The sequence below is a fragment of the Eschscholzia californica genome, unplaced genomic scaffold (assembly GCF_041429995.1).
Source record: "Eschscholzia californica isolate CP2 unplaced genomic scaffold, dmEscCali1.0.p SCAF_2, whole genome shotgun sequence".
Taxonomy (NCBI): domain Eukaryota; kingdom Viridiplantae; phylum Streptophyta; class Magnoliopsida; order Ranunculales; family Papaveraceae; genus Eschscholzia; species Eschscholzia californica.
Genome location: NW_028238309.1, coordinates 45,638,177 through 45,658,663, shown reverse-complemented (window position 1 = coordinate 45,658,663; position 20,487 = coordinate 45,638,177). Strand labels below are relative to the sequence as shown.

The following is a 20,487-nucleotide window of genomic DNA, read 5'->3' as shown; positions in this document are numbered from 1 at the left end:
CTTTAAAGCCTACGTCCTCGGGCGAACAAGAAATCTTTATTGAAGGATAGATGAAGACGACTAACACAACCCGCAAGTTCGTCCCAAGATGGTACCGTATAGAATTTAACCTTCTATACTAGATCTTCGACAACCGAGAAATTAAACACCGCTCAAAACTATGAACAAAAAATTTCTCTCTCACTTGCTTTCTCTCTTTAGCTCTCTCTAAAGAAGAGTTGTTGTTGCTTGTGTTGGTGTGTTGATTACAAAGCACTCAACCCCTATTTATATATATTATAAGCCAAAAAATTGGAAACTGCCTATTGAGCCAAAAAATTGGAAACCATCCCAATTTGGAAACTGCCTATTGCTGCCTCTTAAACCTCCTCTTCAATTTTTAGAAACTGCCTCTTACAATTCTCCACCTCGTACACAATTTGATATACTTCAAATTTTGGACGAACACCAGGATACTCCTTGTAAGATATATCTTCCTTTTGTGACTTCATCCGACTGCGCCACATGACCATGGCTGCCTACGTACCCTTTTACAGGATCAAGCCTACCGTAGTTCTACCAACCCTTCACATAAAGATTATCTTGTCGCCATTACGCCCTTTCGGGCAACTTAACACGAGCCGATTTGTAGCAATTCCAGGCAATGCTGAAACTTGCTACACGTCACCACTTTAGTCAACATGTCCGCGGGATTCTCATCTGTGTGTACCTTCATAAGAGAAACATCACCTTCCTCTATGACATCTTGTACAAAGTGATACTTGACATCGATATGCTTAGTACGAGCATGATGAACCTGATTCTTCGCCAAGTGGATCGCACTTTGACTATCACACCATACATCCACGCACTCCTGCTTAATCCCTAGATCATCCAGAAGACCCCACAACCACAATGCTTCCTTCACACCCTCGGCCATAGCCATATACTCGGCCTCCGTAGTAGATAACGCAACTGTAGATTGTAACATCGATCGCCAACTAACTGGAGCACCATGTACCCTAAATACATAACCAGTAGTAGATCGTCTTCTATCTAGATCGCCAGCATAATCCGAGTCAACATAACCGCTTACCTGACATGTGTCTCCACCAAAGCACAAACCCGTATCAACAGTACCCTTCAAGTACCTCAAGACCCACTTCACAGCTTCCCAATGTGTCTTCCCCGGGTTTGCCATAAACCTACTAACCACACTGACCGCCTGTGAAATATCCGGACGAGTACACACCATAGCGTACATCAAACTGCCAACTGCACTAGCATACGGTACACGATCCATATGATCCTTCTCCACCGTAGTAGTGGGAGATTGTTTTCCCGAGAGCCTGAAGTGTGGTGCCAAAGGTGTTGAAACCGCCTTCGCATTCTGCATCCCGAATCGAGAGACTACTCGTTCGACGTAATTTTTCTGATTCAAGTACAGTTTCTTACTTGACCGCTCTCTCTTAATCTCCATTCCCAGTATCTTCTTTGCAGCGCCCATGTCTTTCATCTCAAACTCTTGACTGAGTTGAGATTTCAACTTATTTATCTCCACCATGCTTTGAGAAGCAATAAGCATGTCATCCACATACAAAAGGAGATAAATAAAGTCACCTTCGCGAAGCTTCTTGATGTATACACAACAATCATAGTCACTTCTGCGAAAACCATGCTTTAGCATGAAAAAATCAAATCGTTTGTACCATTGGCGAGGGGATTGTTTCAATCCGTAAAGAGACTTCCTCAAACGACATACTTGATTTTCTTTACCCTCAACCTTGTATCCCTCAGGTTGAGCCATATAAATTTCTTCTTCCAAATCTCCGTGCAAGAAGGCGGTTTTAACATCGAGTTGTTCCAGCTCAAGATCCCTGTGAGCAACAATACTCAATAGCACCCGAATAGAAGTATGTTTCACGACCGGTGAGAAAATCTCATTGTAGTCGACCCCTTCTTTCTGTGCATAACCCTTGGCCACTAGTCTTGCCTTATACCTTGTACCCTTGATTTCGGAAGAATCCTCTTTCTTCTTGTACACCCATTTACAACCAATAACAGACTTACCTTCGGGCAATGGGACAACCTCCCATGTCTGGTTCTTGTGAAGAGACTCCATCTCTTCTTGCATAGCAACCAACCAACTCTCTCTTTCCTCCGCGGTAATAGCTTGTTTGAAGGTGACCGGCTCGTCGTCTTCCACCGAGAGTGCATATTCAACAAGATTTGCCTGCCCATAATGCCAAAGAGTTTTGTCTGACCCTAACCTCTGTACCGGCTTATATAACCGTTTCGGCCTAGTGTGTACCGAAACATCCTGCTGTTGTTGTTGTAAAACTTGTGTACCTTTCCCTTGAACCTCCTCATGATCGGGTTCATCAATTTCCTCATCCTGAGTATTATCCTGATGCTCCACCTGATCATGATTCCTAGAAACCCGTTGGTCTTCGGCTTCTACTTCCACTACTTGAGCTTTAGTAGACCCAACATCACCACAACTAGGCACCGTAGCTTTCGCCATAGCTACAATAGATGACTCATCAAACACCACATCTCTGCTGATTACAAACTTCTTGTCTTCCGTACACCATAGCCGATAACCCTTGACTCCTGTAGCATATCCTAAGAAAATTGCCTTCTTTGCTCTATTGTCAAGTTTGTTACCTTTAACATGGTAATAGGCCGTACAACCGAAAACCCTAAGTCTCCCGTAATCTGCATGTTCACCTGACCATACCTCGTAAGGTATGCCGCCATCTAAAGAAGAATGTGGAGACCTGTTCACAATATAACAAGCTGTAGCAACAGATTCTGCCCACCATTCTACGCCTAATCCCGAATTGGAGCGCATACATCTAGCCTTCTCAAGTAGTGTACGGTTCAATCTCTCTGCGACTCCATTCTGCTGAGGTGTGTTTACTACTGTCCAGTGCCTCACAATGCCTTCCTGATTACAAAACTCCTTAAATGCCCCATCCGTGTACTCGGTCCCATTATCCGACCTTAACGTCTTCAGCTTTCGACCAGTTTTGTTCTCAACCATTGCTTTCCACACCAGGAATGTGTTGAATACCTCATTCTTATGCTTCAGAAAATAAAGCCAGACAAATCTCGAATGATCATCAACGAATGTAACAAAATACCTGGAACCACCCTTGGAAGGTAACTTTGCCGGTCCCCAGACATCGGTGTGTACGTAGTCTAACACCTCTTTGCTCCTGTGCTTGCTTGTAGAGAACGTCACCCTGTGTGCCTTCCCGAACACACAATGCTCACAAAACTCCATGCATGGCTTCTTCATGTCCTTCAACAAGTCTTTCCCGCACATCAAAGATAGACCCTTTTCTGACATATGCCCAAGGCGCATATGCCAAAGCCTCGTACTAGCCGTTGGATCCCTTCCACTGATTCCTACTGCTACATCTCCCGTAATTGTTGTCCCCAAAAGTTTGTATAAATTACCGTAACGAGTACCTCTCATTACCACCAAAGAACCCTTAACGACTTTTATGGAGCCATTCTCTATAATTATCTTACAGCCGTTCCGCTCCAACACACCAAGGGAAATTAGATTTTTCCGCAAATCGGGTATGTGTCTTACGTCCGTCAATGTTCTCACCACTCCATCGTGCATCTTGATCCGTATTGTTCCGAGTCCCACAGTTTTACATATACTATCATCACCCAGTATAACTGTACCACCATCTATACTCCTATAGGTAGTAAACAACTCCCTATTTGGACACATATGGTGTGACTCCCCTGAATCAAGCATCTACTTATCGAAGATTTTCTCAGACACCTCTGTCACCGAGAAACATTCGTCCGCCTCTTCTGACACATATCCCGCCTCTTGCATCTCTTGTTTCCCTTTGTAGTCTTCGTTCTTTTGCTTCAACTTTCTCTTTGGACAAGCCGCTTTAAAGTGGCCAAACTCACCACAACTAAAGCACGTTTTCTTGAAAGAGCCTCTAGATTTGGATCTAGATTTCCCGCCCTTTCCCTTTCCCCTTTCATTACTCTTCCCCCTCGTTACAAACAACCCTTGTGCTTGTTCCTTGTCTACTCCACCCGACGCCATACTGCTAGTAGCAACCTTACGAAGGTCATCCGCTAATAGCGAATTTCTCGTCTCTTCCATGCTTAGACTATCACCAACAAGCATCAAAGTTTGAACAAGGTTCTCATAGGATTTAGGCAATGAAAGTAACAATATGAGGGCTTGGTCCTCATCCTCAACCTTAACATCAATATCCTTCAAATCTGAGATAATCCTGTCAAACCTATTCACATATTCCTGAATAGAAGAACCTTCTTCCATTCTACATGTAAATAATTTGGATTTTAAGTAGAAAGTTTTCGTCATGAAACTGCTTTCTAGCTTTAACCACACACCCGCCGCCGTTGTTTCTCCGTCTACTAGGAACGCCACGTCCCTCTCAAGACACAACATAATGGTAGCCCGTGCTTCGAGATCTAACTCCTCCCAATCCTCATCTGACATATCTCCTGGTTTCTTTCCCGTCAACGTCTTGTGTAATTTCTGCGAGATTAACAGATTCTTCATCTGCATCCGCCAATAAGAAAAATCGTTTTTCCCATTGAACTTCTCTATCTCATATTTCCCTGCTTTGACCGTACCGCTTCTCGATCCCATCTTCTCTTCGTTCAATCTCAACAAGGCTCTGGTACCAATTGTTAGAACTAAAAGTCGCGGAAGCTATCGAACCTATCCTAGAAATTGATCCGATTATGAAGATTAATCGAAAAGCTAAGTCAAAATCAAATATGCGAACAGAATTTAACGAGGTTCGGCTTTAAAGCCTACGTCCTCGGGCGAACAAGAAATCTTTATTGAAGGATAGATGAAGACGACTAACACAACCCGCAAGTTCGTCCCAAGATGGTACCGTATAGAATTTAACCTTCTATACTAGATCTTCGACAACCGAGAAATTAAACACCGCTCAAAACTATGAACAAAAAATTTCTCTCTCACTTGCTTTCTCTCTTTAGCTCTCTCTAAAGAAGAGTTGTTGTTGCTTGTGTTGGTGTGTTGATTACAAAGCACTCAACCCCTATTTATATATATTATAAGCCAAAAAATTGGAAACTGCCTATTGAGCCAAAAAATTGGAAACCATCCCAATTTGGAAACTGCCTATTGCTGCCTCTTAAACCTCCTCTTCAATTTTTAGAAACTGCCTCTTACAATTTTTATCTTTTTAATGTATCGAAAGTGGATCTTGTTAGCAAGCTAATGAAAAGTCATTTATATAAGTTTTATCGAAATCTGACATTTAATGAAAAAGTTATATGTGTTTAAAATTTAAAGAAGAAAATATATTTTGGCATATTTAGTTAAAACCTCTTTTTACAACAATAGTTGACAGTAATAAGGGTGGATGCATCTATGTATAAATATTCTGAATATTGAGATTGCGAGCCGACAACCATGTAAAATGTGGTTGAATCAATTCAACTTCAACCTCCAAGGGAATGTTTAAAGTAACTTAGTTGGGAATCAAAATCAGAACCAATGGAGCACGAAGGCAAAAGACTAATCAGTGTACCACTACTCTGTTACTGTCACGTAACACTACTCTTTCTATTAATTTCCAATATGGATGATAGCTCAAACTAGTCTACACGTAGGTCTGCCTGCGATGAAGATTAAGACATGACAAACATGTTATATTTTCTGTTACGAATATTCATTGTTCAAGTCGAACTATTCTCACATTCTCCCTGAACGGTGTTGTTTTTCTATCACACTATGTGTCTTTTGTTGATGTTTGAGTTAGAGTTAATCTCGTGTGGTCTTAGCTTCAGTCCCATGCTCATCATGTGGGAATTTAATTCAACACCAAATAAAGAAAAAAAATCCTAAATATTATAGTTTTCGTTAGGAGATTTCTACGTCGCTCTTGGCCGAAGTGACTACCAAATTGGTGCCCACACTCTACCTATGGAAAACTCCATACTCCTTAATAAAATACATGCACCTTCCCGGTCCAAGACTCCAAAAACAATAATTGAAGACTAATTAGCCCCAAAGAAAGATTGTCTTATTGTCCCTACTCACAATTCAACACACACCTAATTGGGAAGACTTCCAGTCTCCAGATATGATAAGAGGAGAAAAGGAATTATATCAAGTTATTGACCACTCAAACTCTTCTCTCTTTTCTTTGTCATCTATTCCCACTTTTAATAATTGCATATCAAACGAAAACCCATATAATTTAAGATCTGGGTTTGTCTTACTTTCTGTTCTTTCTCAACTTTATTTTTTAGTTTGAAGAAGAAAACATGGATATTTCTTCTTATTCCAAGTTCCCTATTTTGGTTTATTTGTTTCTTCTGTTTGTTTCTTCTTCTACTACTACTACTACTTCAGACCAAGAATTAGATAGAATCACTGAGTTACCTGGTCAACCCACTGATGTGGGGTTTTCTCAATACTCTGGTTATGTTACTGTTAATAAACAAGCTGGAAGAGCTTTATTTTACTGGTTGACTGAGTCACCAAAGAACCTGAATGCTGAGTCAAGACCACTTGTTCTTTTGCTTGGTGGAGGACCTGGTTGTTCATCTATTGCTTTTGGAGCTGCTGTAGAAATTGGACCTTTTCGGATCAAACCAAATGGAAAAACCCTTTACATGAATCCTTATTCTTGGAATAAATGTAAGTTAATTAACTTTCTTTTTCTTTTTGTTGAAAGATAAGTTAATTAACTTGAAATCGAGGGCTGGTTTCGGCCCTCGGAATTGGGTTTCGACTTATTTTATGGTTTCTTTGCGGTATCTAACATGAAAGGATGGTCAGTAGATTGGTTCATACATTTGTTTGCGACCCAACTAACCATTGTTTTCAACTGAGCTCCTTTTTCTTTATAGTAATTTTATAATACAACATGAGATTTACAAAAGTAAATTACAGCATAAGATCATCTTCAATGGGACAAGATCATCTTCAATGGGACACTCTAACAGAAACTCTAGAGATCACAAAATTTTTTTGGCCGTGACTTTGGGGCATAAATAAAAATCTCCGATGCATAAAGACTTAGTCGATCAACATTCACTCAAGGGACATTTATTCATACGTAGGAATTCAATCCAATACATTACATGGTTTTGAGACTTTTGACTCCCTTGAGTATAACATGAGATTTACACAAGTAAGTTACAACATAAGATCATCTTCAATGGGACACTCTAATAGAAACTCTCAAAGTTGTAGTTGTCCAGTGTCAATGAAGGTTCTCTTTCCTAAGTGGCAAAAGAGAGTCACTCTAAATTTTCTATGTCTACAATGGAGATCTCTAAAATGACTCTCTATGATACACATCACTCTTACATTTAATAGGAAAAAAGTAGTTTAAAAAAAAGTCTATTGGTTTAAAGTTGTAGAGTGTGAGTACGTGGCTATTAGAAAACTCTAGAAGACACTCTATAATAAACGCATCCACCTCATAATAGAGTGTCTAACAAAGTGTCATACTGGAGAAGGTTTCTAACAAAAACTCCAAAAATTTATATGTGGCACTCTAATTGTTAGAGTTTAGGTTGCCCATTGGAGATGCTCTAAGACTTACAAAAATAAAGTAGAACATGAAGCTAAAGTAGTACAAACATTACAATAACTAAATAAAAATACAATAAAGGTCACAGATCAAAGATCCTAAAGATCACAAATGAGAAAATTCTAAAGGTCTTAAACTTTATTATACTTAAATATACGTAGGAACGATGAACTAAATAAAGGTTGTTGATTGAATAACATGTTGTCCTCTTGATTTAAAGTATGTTTTGCAATCTTCTTTTTGATGCTCTTTCTTTTTTCTTTATATTGTTCTGGCCAAATCTGAATTGGAAGTTGTAGATGAACCAGCAAAGACCAACTTAATTAACTAATAGGTGATAGATGTAGATAGAGGGGATGTTGAAATCCATTTCACCATCATAAAAAAGAAAGCCTAATTAAATTGTTTGATTAGTAAACATTTTGAAGTTTTGAAATAAAATACTTGAAGAAAATCACCAAATCAAACAATTACTTTAACTAATTAAAGCGCCTAATTATGATAATGGCTTATCAAGAATGGAAGAATGGTCTTCTTCCCATACCCGAACTTTCTCTCCTTTTACCTGCTCCAAAAGATGGAGGACAAACTAAGTAAAAACATAAATCGACAATTTCCACTTTGAACGTGAGAGGGAACCGACAAACGAAAGACCCTTCAGCCGAGAAAACTTGATGACAAAACCTTTGTTGTTTCAATTAAAGACTTGATTTCTATATTTTGATGGATATTCTAATTTCATTTCCTTTTCTTTTTGTTTACTTTATAGTGGCCAATTTGCTATTTCTTGAAGCTCCTGCTGGTGTTGGATTCTCATACTCAAATACCACATCTGATTTGTATAATTTTGGTGACAAAAGCACAGGTAACTTCCATTGCATTAAAAATTTTCTGCCTTGTTTCAATGGAGTTTTCATGATCTTTCCTTCTCTGTTCAGCCATGTTTGGCACACGCGAAAAGAATGTTATTAGTAGTAATTGCGAACCCCTAATGTGATTAGGATTCGGAGTAATCGCAATACTTTATGGTTTCATATGTTTTGTTTTGGTTTTGTCAGGAATAAGATTGTTAGATATTGATTTTGTCTGTAGACGATTTAACCTATATATGATGGCAAGGAAAATAGGATAGCAACCCTACCCCATGGGTTTAGGATTATTCCTCAAACGGAAAATCCTATTCCACTGGAAATTCGAAGTTTGGCACATTCCTGTGTACTAAACACGAGTTTGTAATGCGAATCCTGATAAACATTCCATTCCTGCTCGCCAAACATGACCTTAGAGAGCATGAAACGAATCTGTAATATTTTTTTCTGTAATATTTGGTGTGTAATTAGTGAATAATGACAATTTAAGATGATTATGGAATTTGGGTTTTCTGAAATTGTAGCTGAAGATACATATAATTTCCTTATCAAATGGATAGAAAGGTTCCCCCAATACAAGTATAGAGATTTCTACATTGCTGGTGAAAGTTATGCAGGTTGAGTTACTGATCTAAACTTTTCTTGAGTTTAATACTCGAAAACCCGATTTAATTTTGAGTATAACCAGTCCTGTTTGTCATTGTTCTAGGTCATTATGTTCCTCAATTGTCTCAAATTGTATATGAGAGAAACAAAGGAATTGAAAATCCTATTCTTAATTTCAAGGGTTTTATGGTAAGAGTCAAAAATTTTAGGCTCATGTATTGTTTCATGTATAGTTGTGACTGAAAAATATGAAGAATTGAAGTATCTACGATTATTTGTTTTTTAGGTTGGGAATGCCGTTATTGATGATTATAATGATTTGGTGGGTACTTTCGAGTATTGGTGGACACGCGGTTTGATTTCCGATTCTACCTATAAAACTTTGAAAGATACTTGTTATAATGAATCTGCTCAGCATCCTTCAGTTGAATGCCAAAATGTAATCGATGTGGCACATACTGAACAAGGAAATATCGACCTTTATAGTTTAAATACACTTCCTTGCAACAGTACTGCAGCTCCTAAACGCAACTCACGGGGTCGTAATGTAAGCTTTCGTTGTCACTCCGTTTGCCTTCTGTTATTGACTTTAGATCTTTATTTCAGAATCTATCGGGATATGTAATACTTAGTCATAAGTTTAATAAATGATCATCTAGCTAGATCTTGATTAGTAGGATTTACAAAGTTTTTCAAATCTAAAGTTGGGAAGGCCATAAAAACGGCTCATCCTAACCGATTCCATAATCGGTTTTATATATTTCAATACTTAACGGTCAGAGTATTGGTTTTGTGTCAAAGTACAGTTTTACTTTTCTCAAAGATATTTGATTTCATTTCCCCTTAGATAAGTTTGGTTTGTAAGATGTTTCATATTGTTCAATATCAGGGGAAAATGTCTAGAGCATATGATCCTTGCATTGAGAGGTATTCCAAGTTGTACTTGAACCACCCAGAAGTTCAGAAAGCATTTCATGCCAATGTTACTAAAATTCCCTATGCTTGGGATTTATGCAGGTACTTTTAATATTCGTTCCGAAAACTTTCTACTTTCTTTTGCTTAACTATTATGTCGTATTCGTTCTATCAAAATTGCTTGAATTCTGCCATGGCAGTGACATAATCCCAAAACACTGGAAAGATTCTCCAAAATCCATGCTTCCTATTTATCAAGAACTTATATCAGCTGGTCTCAAGATCTGGGTATATAGGTAAAGTCTTCGATTTTGTACTTTTAGTCTTCCATTATATAGCTAAGTTTGTAACATAACGGTGAATCTTTTCGGATCATAAAGTAATCAACTAACACGTATTCTGAGAATACTCGTATATGAATTTCACGTTTTATGTTTGAACTCTTCGTTCAGTGGAGACACAGATGGTATCGTTCCAGTGACTGCAACTCGATATTCTATTGGTGCTCTTAATCTACCCACACTTATAAACTGGTATCCGTGGTATGACAACGGAAAGGTTAGTTGCAAAAATGTGCTAAATTATACTTTTATTGTGATTTTAATGCCATATAATTTACTCGAACTTTTTTTCCTTTAATTTTTGTTTCGACATAGGTGGGTGGGTGGAGCCAAGTATACAAAGGACTAACCTTTGTGACGATAATGGGTGCAGGACATAAGGTTCCACTTCATCGCCCTCGACAATCGTTTATCATGTTCAGATCTTTCTTAGAAAATAAATCCATGCCACATCAAGCCAAGTAACTTTGTTAATCCAAATTAGAGGTTTATAGCCAAAAAAATAAAGAATAAGAGTAAAGGATTTGATGTCTTGTCCAACAACAATTCATGCTTAATAAATCTAAATCGAGTTAGTCAAAGACAGAAGGATTAAATGTTTTAAGCAATTCTTATGATTCATATATTGATTATTAGTGATTATTGTTATGTTCACATTCATGTATGATATTTATACTATGATTTTTCATATGTAATTGATTCCTTTATTGGTATCACCTTATATAAAATAGATTGTCTAAGAAAACTACTTGTATTGTTTTTTACTTATTTTCCGTTTATTACCTAAATTACCTAGTTCGGCATTCGTCTAGTGGTAGGATCACATTCTAGGGTTTGAGAGAATGCTCAAAGTTTATGGCATTGTGTTGAATTAGAAGCTGCACGATGAAATAGATGTTTGCCATTTTAGGATTTGTTTTTATGTTGTCAATTGTTTGATATATTACTCTTCATAATATATAGGACAAATCATTTTCAACCAAAATACATAGAAGTAAAACGGCGGATTATAGTGAGGAGTATTTGTGGTTCTTTAATTCCCCCCAAAACGTTTTAATCATGGGTTCCATATTTGAATGATGTGATTTTGCTTTTAAATGGTTTAATGCAATTTGTTTTTTTTTTTAGTACTTAACATCAAGACTTTAAAATGTTATTAAAATACAAGTTTACAAAACGATAAGGTACATTTTTCCATGTCTTGAATCTATTCTTCTTTCGAGCTCATTTCGCTAACTTGTCCGCTGGTGAATTTAGCTCTCTTTTTGTATGCTTGAATTGAACACTTCCAAGTCTGCTTGTGATTTCTCGGATGCTTCGGATATGTATTAAGGATTGCCAATGAACGTCTTTTGTTTTGAATATGTTTGATGATGTTAATATTATCATTTTCGATGATTATGGACCCGTAATTATATTCATCTGCCCGCGGGAGGTCTTTGAGAATGGTCATTGCTTCACTTTCTTCGCTATTTCGCGCCCTGGTGGAAAATACTTGTGCTTCTAGGAATTTAGATTCTGTATTATGTACAATTAAACTCATACTAGTATTAGATTCAACCGAGGTAAAAGACGCATCTCCATTAATTTTGACGTAAGGTTCTACCGGAGGTTGCCATTTGTCCTTTGTGATTTGTTTGTTTTTCACTTTCTGTTTACTATTTTCCGAGAAGGCGTGAATCATTTTGATCACGGTGCTGACTTCATTAATGGAATGTTGGAAGCAGTTATCACATCTAGTTTTTCCAGATGTTCCATAATATGGTAGCATAGTGAATGTCATTAGTAATTTGTTATTATATATATATCTATTGAAATGTGTCATAACAATAATGGTTTTTATTAATGAGAATGGTGTTGGATTTACCTCCTAGTGGGTAAATTTAGTAGAGTTTGATCTAACCCGAGCTCAAGTCGAGTTTCTATGGGTCGGTGGATTTAGGGTTAAGGGAGAGTCTATAAATACTACCTTAATCTTATTTAGAAGGGTGTGAGAAGCACCAAAGAAAAAACACAATTAGAAACGCACAAGAGAAGAGAGGAGTTGAGTATTTGTAGGATCGTTTTGGACTGTATATTTTTGGACTGTTTTAATCTGTTTGTGAGGTTTTCTTTGTATTTGAGATTGATTCTTTTAGAGTCCGAGTCTATGATTTTGTTCTTTTGAACAAGGAGGACATATTGTGTAACTCAATTACTTATAGTGGATTTGGAGTGGACTACTTGTCCCGTGATTTTTACTTCTCATATTGAGGAAGTTTTCCACGTTAAAATCGTTGTTTTTTTTTCACTTTCAGTTCTTCGTTTAGGGCTTATTCTAAGGGGACTGAATTTCAGGTTTTAGTTTTAGTTTTTTAGTATATTAGAGTTTAGTTTTCTGTATTTTAGGTTCTATAATATGTTTGGAGAAAATAATAATCTCAACAAATAAGAAAATGTTAGGTCAATAATATAACAATTTCATATGTAAGCTTAATGTATTTACGATTTAATATCTTTTTAATAATTTAATTATTCAAATTTTCTTATTATTATTATTTCATGCATATAACATTTTTACATAGACCCCGATAAAAAATTGTCACTGGGCCCTTCAATTGTCAGCCACGCCCCTAGACTGGAAGACCATTTATTCCTCAATTTTTTTTTAACCCAATCGAAACCATATTTCATTCATAAGTGATTCAATCACATGTTACATGGATGATAATTCTTATTTCTTTGAGAACTACATGAGAGTTACATACCTTCAAATGTAAAGTGCCTAATGAAGGGAAAGAAATTGACTAGACACAGACACAAAGATCCTATAGATCGGGAATTAAAGACCCTAAAGATCGACAAAAAGATCCTATAGATCGAGAATTAAAAACCCTAAAGATTGACAAAAAGAAAATTACAACAATAATATAATACTAGTAAAGTGAAATCTTGATCGTTCTTTTCTCTTGACTTGTAATTTCATCTTCAATCTTATTGAATTGTTCATCGTAGAATTTGGCGATATTGAATCTTCTTTTCTCACTGACATCTTTATCCATACTTCCATTCCTTAAACATATAAAATCACCAACAAGTGGATTAAAACCTCCATCGAATTTAATTTTGTAACTTTAAGAAATGCATATGTGATCCATGTTAGAGAGAAGAACAAGAAGAAGAGGAAGGATCCAATAAGAATAACTGTGTAGAATAAGATTTGATTTCATAGAATCTCTCTCTAAAACCTACTCTCCAAGATCTTATTATAGATATAACATAAACAACAAAGAGGAAAATCCAAAGGAGAGACCCCTCCTCCAGAAAACACCAAGATCCGGAAAGTAGTTTAAGAGAGATAGAGAAGAGAGGAAACGGTTATTCAGGGGGAGAGGAAACCAATTTGTTCGTTTTCTATTCCTCTATTTTATTTATTGCCTAAATAAATAAGATAAATCTTTAATAAACTGTTTATGCCGAGACTCGATCCCAAGACCTCATGTACTTAAGAAAGGAGTGTCCAACCACAACACCAAACCGTGGTAGACAAAACAATAATAATTGAACAATGAGAAAGCTATTGATCTATTTTATCAAATAAAAACTAATTAACGATTGTCAAAGAAAAGTATAATATGAATATAAGTAAACATATATGGAACTAATAAACATAGTTGAAAATTGAAATAATTCGGTAGAATTTCTAAGTATTTCTTTTTATGAAATAAATTTGTAAGTATTTGAAAATTGATGTTTACTCGACAAAAGATGGAGTGCATAAATTATTTTATGCCTAATGATGTGGGAGATAATTATTTAAATTGAATAAATAAATAATTTAGTTATTTTAACATATTTGACTGCTTAACTTCTTTGAGAAAGTCAGACTTTTTTCTAGTTCAATATTGAATTGTTAATATTCCTTCAACCGTCCCTGAATAAAGGATCAAACAATATTTATTTATATACACACACGGATAGATGTATTAGTTTGAATTAATTAGGAAATTGAAATTATATTGCCTATTCAAACTGTCACTTCATCAATATACATTCTTTATAAAATTAGATTTTCTTTTGTTCAAACATAAAGTTAGAATTTGGTCAGCATATTTTGTTCTATTAATTATCAGTCTTATATTACGACACAACATTATTTTCCCATGATTTCTCTAACATTGTGTTGTTTAGATAGGTTTTTTACAACAACAATTGTTACTCCCTTACGACAGTAACAACGACGGATGATATATATATATATATATATATATATATATATATATATATATCATTCTGATGACAAGTATAAATCATTTGAAAACATTAACATTGTAATGTGAACCCTACAGAAAAAAAACAGATAAATTATGTGAACAATAAAGATATTATTTTGTATTTAAGGGAAAAAAAGGTCGGTATTTAAAAAAAAATGGTCCCCCCCCCCCCCCCCCCCCCCATACACTATTCTTTGTTTCTTTCCATAAAGAGTTTGAAATCCACTATCTTTATTCTTGTTGATTAAAATATGAAGCCGATGGAAAACTAAAAATTAAGAATAAATTAGAGAAGAAAGAAAATAATGTAGACCAAGAACACCAAAACATATACCTTATGATTGTAATAAAATGTTCTACAAATTGGTGGGTATTATTGCATTGAGATAGAATCACTTTTACAGGTTCTACAAGTGAAGCACATTCGCAGATATTTACACAAGTAGTTACATGCATGTCGCTTTAAGGTACAAGTTACATTTGACCTCATTAGTGTAGATGTTACACATTAAATTTGTGGAAGACAAAACATTACAACACTCCTCCTTGAGTTACATAGCACAAGAAATTGTCTCATTGAAACATAGCCAGGAAAATCCAATGTTAACAACAGTGGACGGAATAAAAGAGTGCAATGTTCTTCTATATCTTCGATGATGCTAGAAGCACATAAACTTCTCATTAAAACATTTTCAAGGAAAACCTAGTGGGATAAAATGACGGCTAAGGAAAAAATAGTACAGTTCGAAGATTTACAATGTAAGATACATGTTCACTTTATTACTAACCTTCTTAATTCATTACCACTCGTAGATACTTCCGCTCATAGATGTTTAGACGATTAATATTGGGAAAGATCACGAAGCCAACGCGTTCCGATATTATAGACTAATTTCTTGAACGTTCAAGTTGGTAAAGTTTTAACATATTTGCTTAATTTATGAGGGGGGTATCTATGAGGGGTAGAAGAACTTTTGCTTAATTTATGGGTCACAATTTCTTAGCAACTCATGAGTGTAGAAAAACTTTGGAGATATGTGTTTCGTCTTGTCACCTTTAATATATCCTTCTTTAAGTTGTGCAATACACGCTGCATGATCTTCATATAGTACCGTAGGAGTATGCCTTATTAAGGAAAGTCCACATGTTTTTCGAGAATGTTGTTTCAGAATGATTGGAAGAGATAGCTGTTATAGTTTATTTTACTGATCTCCATGATATGACAGTGTTGCCACGAGTAAATAGATACCCTAGCTGTGACCGTGTTTTATGTGGATCAGAGATGTATCAAGCATCTGCGTAGCCACATAATTGAGATTTTGTTCATTTCGAGTAAACCAACTATATCGATAGTTCCACGAAGATACCGTAATATATGTTTGACACCAGTCCAAAGTCTTTTGGTAGGTGCATAAATGTATCTTGCGAATAAATTTACATCAATGATATATATGGTCGGGTACATCTTGCGAGATACACAAGAACACCAATCGTCCTCAAATACGATACTTCAACACCAAGAAGATCTTCATTGACCCCCAAGGGTGGATAGGTCTTTCTTTTCATCAAGTGACCGGACAATCATAGGATTACTTAACGGGTGAGTTGTGTCCGTGTAAAAGCTAGCGTTTTAAGACTATTTATGTATACGTCGATTGATTGATAAAAGTTCTATTTTGCAAATGTTCGATTTGCAAACTAAAGAAAATTTACTTTTGCCAAGATCTTTCATCTCAGACTTTTTTTTTTAAATATTTAGCCGTCTTAGAGGGCTCTTCTAGAGTCTCAACAGAACTTAAATCATCTATATAGACTGCAATAGTAGAAAATCTATTTTCAGATTTTTTTTTTTAATAGGTACGCATGGACACATTAAATTATTAATTTATCCTTCTTTCAAAAGGTAATTGCTAAGGCGATTATATCACATCCGTCCTAGTTCTTTTAGTCTATATAATTATTTTTGAGGCTTGACCAAATACATGTTTGACAATCCTAACTTAGTTATTTTAGTCAAGTTATATCCACCCTGAAGTTTAATGTAGATGTCATTATCAAGTAAGCCATATGCAGTCACTACATTCATTAGACGTGTTTCAAGATTTTTCGATGCATTAGACTTCTGAAGTATTGGAATGTTATTACATCCATTATAGGAGAATATGTCTCTTGAAAATCAATAGTGGTCTTTGAAAAAAACCTTGAGCAACTAAACGTGTTTTATACTTGACAGTTTCATTTGTCTCATTTCTTTTGCGTTCAAATACCCATTTCTATCCTACATGTTTTATATTTTCTGGTGTTTGAATTACCGGTCCAAAAACCTCTAGCGACTGCTAATGAATTTAACTCAACTGGAATAACATCCTTCTAGTTGGTTAATCTTTTCTTCGTCGATATTCTTCAATATTTTGTGGTTCAGGATCATTATTATTTCTGTTACAAAAGGATTTATTGTAACTCAACATTTTTCTGTACTAATATAATAAGTCGATAATTCGCTCACATTGGTTTCATGTGCCTATTCTGGGGCGGTGATTCTATAGCAGTAAGTTTTATATTGTTGGATTAATCTATCATTTCAGGTAAATGTGTATTACGTGCTTCTTTTGTAGGGCTATTTATTTTTTCTTTTCCCTGGAGTAGTACATTTTGCACCAATGCGTCTGTCACACTTTAAGCGTGTTTTAATTAGATATATTTGTATCTATAAGTTGATATTTACGAATATCAATCTGTGTTGGCATATTAGCAGCTGGTACATGTGACTTAGTTACTTTCTTTGAATCTGTAAATGCATCTGGTTATTGGTTAATAATCTTTTGTAAGTCAATGATCCCTTGAACTTCAAGTTCACACTGGTTGGTGCGAGGATCTTGACGAAATAAGTAAGATGTATTCTAAGAAATTTCACGTTGTGTCTCATGTTGTGACTTGTCTCCTAACAATGAAAATTTCTCTTGACCAAAATGACAGTCGACATATCGTTCAGTAAATACATCACCTGTAAGATGCTCTAGATACCTTATTATTGAAGCTGAGTCAAAACCAACATAAATACCTAGACTCCTTTCAGGACCCATCTTTATTCGTCGTGGAGGTGAAATCGACACATATACAGCACAACCAAACACTTTAAGATGTGATATATTTGGTTGTTGTCCAAATACAAGCTTCATTGAAGAGTAACTACGATAAACAGATTGTCTAATACGAATTAGTGTTGCAGCATGTAATATAGTATGTCCGCAAGTCGAACTATGTTATTTATTAGCTCTTAATAACAACGGTCGAGTTATAAGTTGTAAGCGTTTAATAAAAGATTTAAGCTAATTCATCTTGCGTATGTGTATGGGCTACTGGCTGCTTAACAAGTAATCCCATTGACATACAATAGTCATCAAATGTCTTTGATTTAAATTCACCTGCATTAATCCGATGAATTGTCTTTATTTGTTAGTCAAGAAATCGTGTCTCAAACCTTATCATTTGAGCAAGAAGTTTAGCAAATGCGATAACCCGTGTTGATAATAGAAAGACGTGCGACCACCATGTTGAAGCTTCTATTATGACCATAAAATATGAAAATGAACCACATGGTGGATGAATAGGTCCACATATCTCCCAGAATCTGTTGTAAAAAACTAGGTGACTCGATGTTTATTTTTATTGAGATTGTTGAACAATTAAGTTTCCTTTAGAACAAGCTGCACATGAATAATTGTTTGGTTGAAAAATCTTTTGGTTTCTCAACATATGTCCATGTGAATTTCTATTACTCGACGCATCATTATAGAATCAAGGTGACCAAGTCTATCATGTCAAATTGCATGAGTCTTTGTATTGAACTTCTGGTTCATCAAATAATTAGACTTTATCACTCTTATACTTGTATTGTTTGAGACTGCGGAAGTAATATAGAGGTATTCTTTATTTTTGTCACAAGTGCCCTCGATATGGTATCCCTTATGTTGAATATCTATAAAACTGAAAAGATTTTGTCCAGATTTAATAGAATATAAAGCATTTTAATATCAATTTTTGTACCATTTGGTAACATAACAACGATTTTTTTGGAGCCTTTTATCAGGTTTGTGGGTCCTGAAATTGTGACGACTCCTTAACTAATTTTAGTTGTAAGATAAAAACTTATCTCGCATAATAGTATTCGTTATTCCACAGTCGATAAGACATTCACCCCCATAATTTGTTTTAGAATCTTTAGGAAACTCCATGCTAATCAGAAACTAAAAGAAAATATATGATATATATATTTTAATATTTTATGATCAAAGTAACATAACAATAGCACAACTTTCTAAAAATAAAAGAAAAAAAACATATCCTAGTAATGAATAGAAAACAGAAGAAAAAATATCTTCCTCAAAGCATACTAAAAGTTGGATTTTAGTAGAAATTCTTTTTAACATTTTCATTGTTAACTAAAACATCAAATTCATTTCCACTTGGATCTGCAAAAAATCTAAAACATCCACGTGAACTTGCTGGAAAACAAGTGTATTTATATCAGTTTCCTATTTATCATCATTTTTTATTTCCAGGATAAAAAAATGAACTTCAGTCTTTCCAGTGGAGAAACATAAGTATTAATTACGACTCAACCAAAGTGAACTTAAAAGTGTTTGTTTGGTCATTTCAATTTTTTTTTTGTCGATATTTCACCGTTATTTGTCTAGATTTTTTTTTCTCTACCGTTTTTACATTATATTTTCTTAATGTTATATTGTTTCTAATTTTTTCGTTGTTTTTTTTTGTCCGGGTTGTTTTTTGAAGCATTCATTCACTTTGTCTCAAACAATTGTTTGTTTTTTTACCTGTGTGGTCAATAACACAAATACTTTGTCTATCAAACTAGAGTTTGCCTAGAACAAACTGATATTTGTCTTGAACAACGTAATGTCTGTCTAGAGCAAACTGCTAGTTCTTCATTTTATTTTATTTTCGTTTTTTCCTTTTCTTTCTTTTCCAGGTAACTTGTCCGTCAAATTGGAACAACATTTTTTATCAAACGAACAAAAATTTGTATGAACGGACAAGAGTTTGTATCGAACGTAGACTAGTTTGTATCAAACACACAACTTCTGTATTAAACAAACAACTGTCTGGAAAACATATCTGATTTACAAAACATCACAAACATATATAAAAATAAAATATATATCAAAACAAATAAAAACATCATAAGAAATAGATCAAAACAGACATAAGAAATACTAAAGCTTCATTAAAATTCAGTACAGATCGATAACTTTCTTATAACTCAGAACGCATCAGATTATGAAAAGCAAACAAAAACGTGCCGAAAACAAACAACTGTTGTAGAAAACAAACAACTGTAAATAATTTGTTGAAAATAGGCGAACTGATTGTAAAAAACAGACAATTGTCTGTAGAAAACAAACAAATATTTGTAGAATATAGACAATTGTTTGAGTCGATCATTTATCTTTTTTAACCACAAGAAAAACAGAACAAAACCGAAATGCAATTGAGCCAAAACCGATGAAGGTCAAACAACTACAATAATCTAACAAGATCACAAAACTTGAAAAAGTCTACAACATAGATCACAAAATAATCTGAAACAAAACCATAAACAAACAAAATATGAGAATAAAAACAAGATCAGAAACATATTAATGGTATTAATTGGGTCGTAAATGGTCATAACAGAACAAATACAATGAAACATCCCGTATCCACACATGTGGAGAGCAAAAGTTAAACTAAAACACAAAAACAACACCAGAAATGATTTAACGACATAACTCTTTAATTTTATATCACAATCTAAAGCTAAAAATACAAATCGAGATACCGATCAAACATACACCATCGAACCATCAAATATTAAACCGATTCGAAAAATCTAATCAAATAAATCAAAACCAAACGTCAACGAGAAACCCCC

The 20,487-nt window shown here is 35.0% G+C and overlaps 1 protein-coding gene across 1 annotated transcript; it reads left to right on the top strand.

The window, feature by feature from the left end:
* The first annotated feature begins 6,034 nt into the window (after positions 1-6,034).
* Positions 6,035-11,047, top strand: LOC147558307 (serine carboxypeptidase-like 27). Its single transcript, XM_086659945.1, has 9 exons — positions 6,035-6,670; positions 8,341-8,436; positions 8,965-9,057; positions 9,150-9,235; positions 9,333-9,593; positions 9,936-10,063; positions 10,162-10,257; positions 10,414-10,519; positions 10,618-11,047. The coding sequence occupies exons 1-9, from the start codon at positions 6,295-6,297 to the stop codon at positions 10,765-10,767; spliced, it is 1,392 nt and encodes a 463-aa protein (XP_086516071.1). The 5' UTR covers positions 6,035-6,294; the 3' UTR covers positions 10,768-11,047.
* The last annotated feature ends 9,440 nt before the right edge of the window (positions 11,048-20,487 follow it).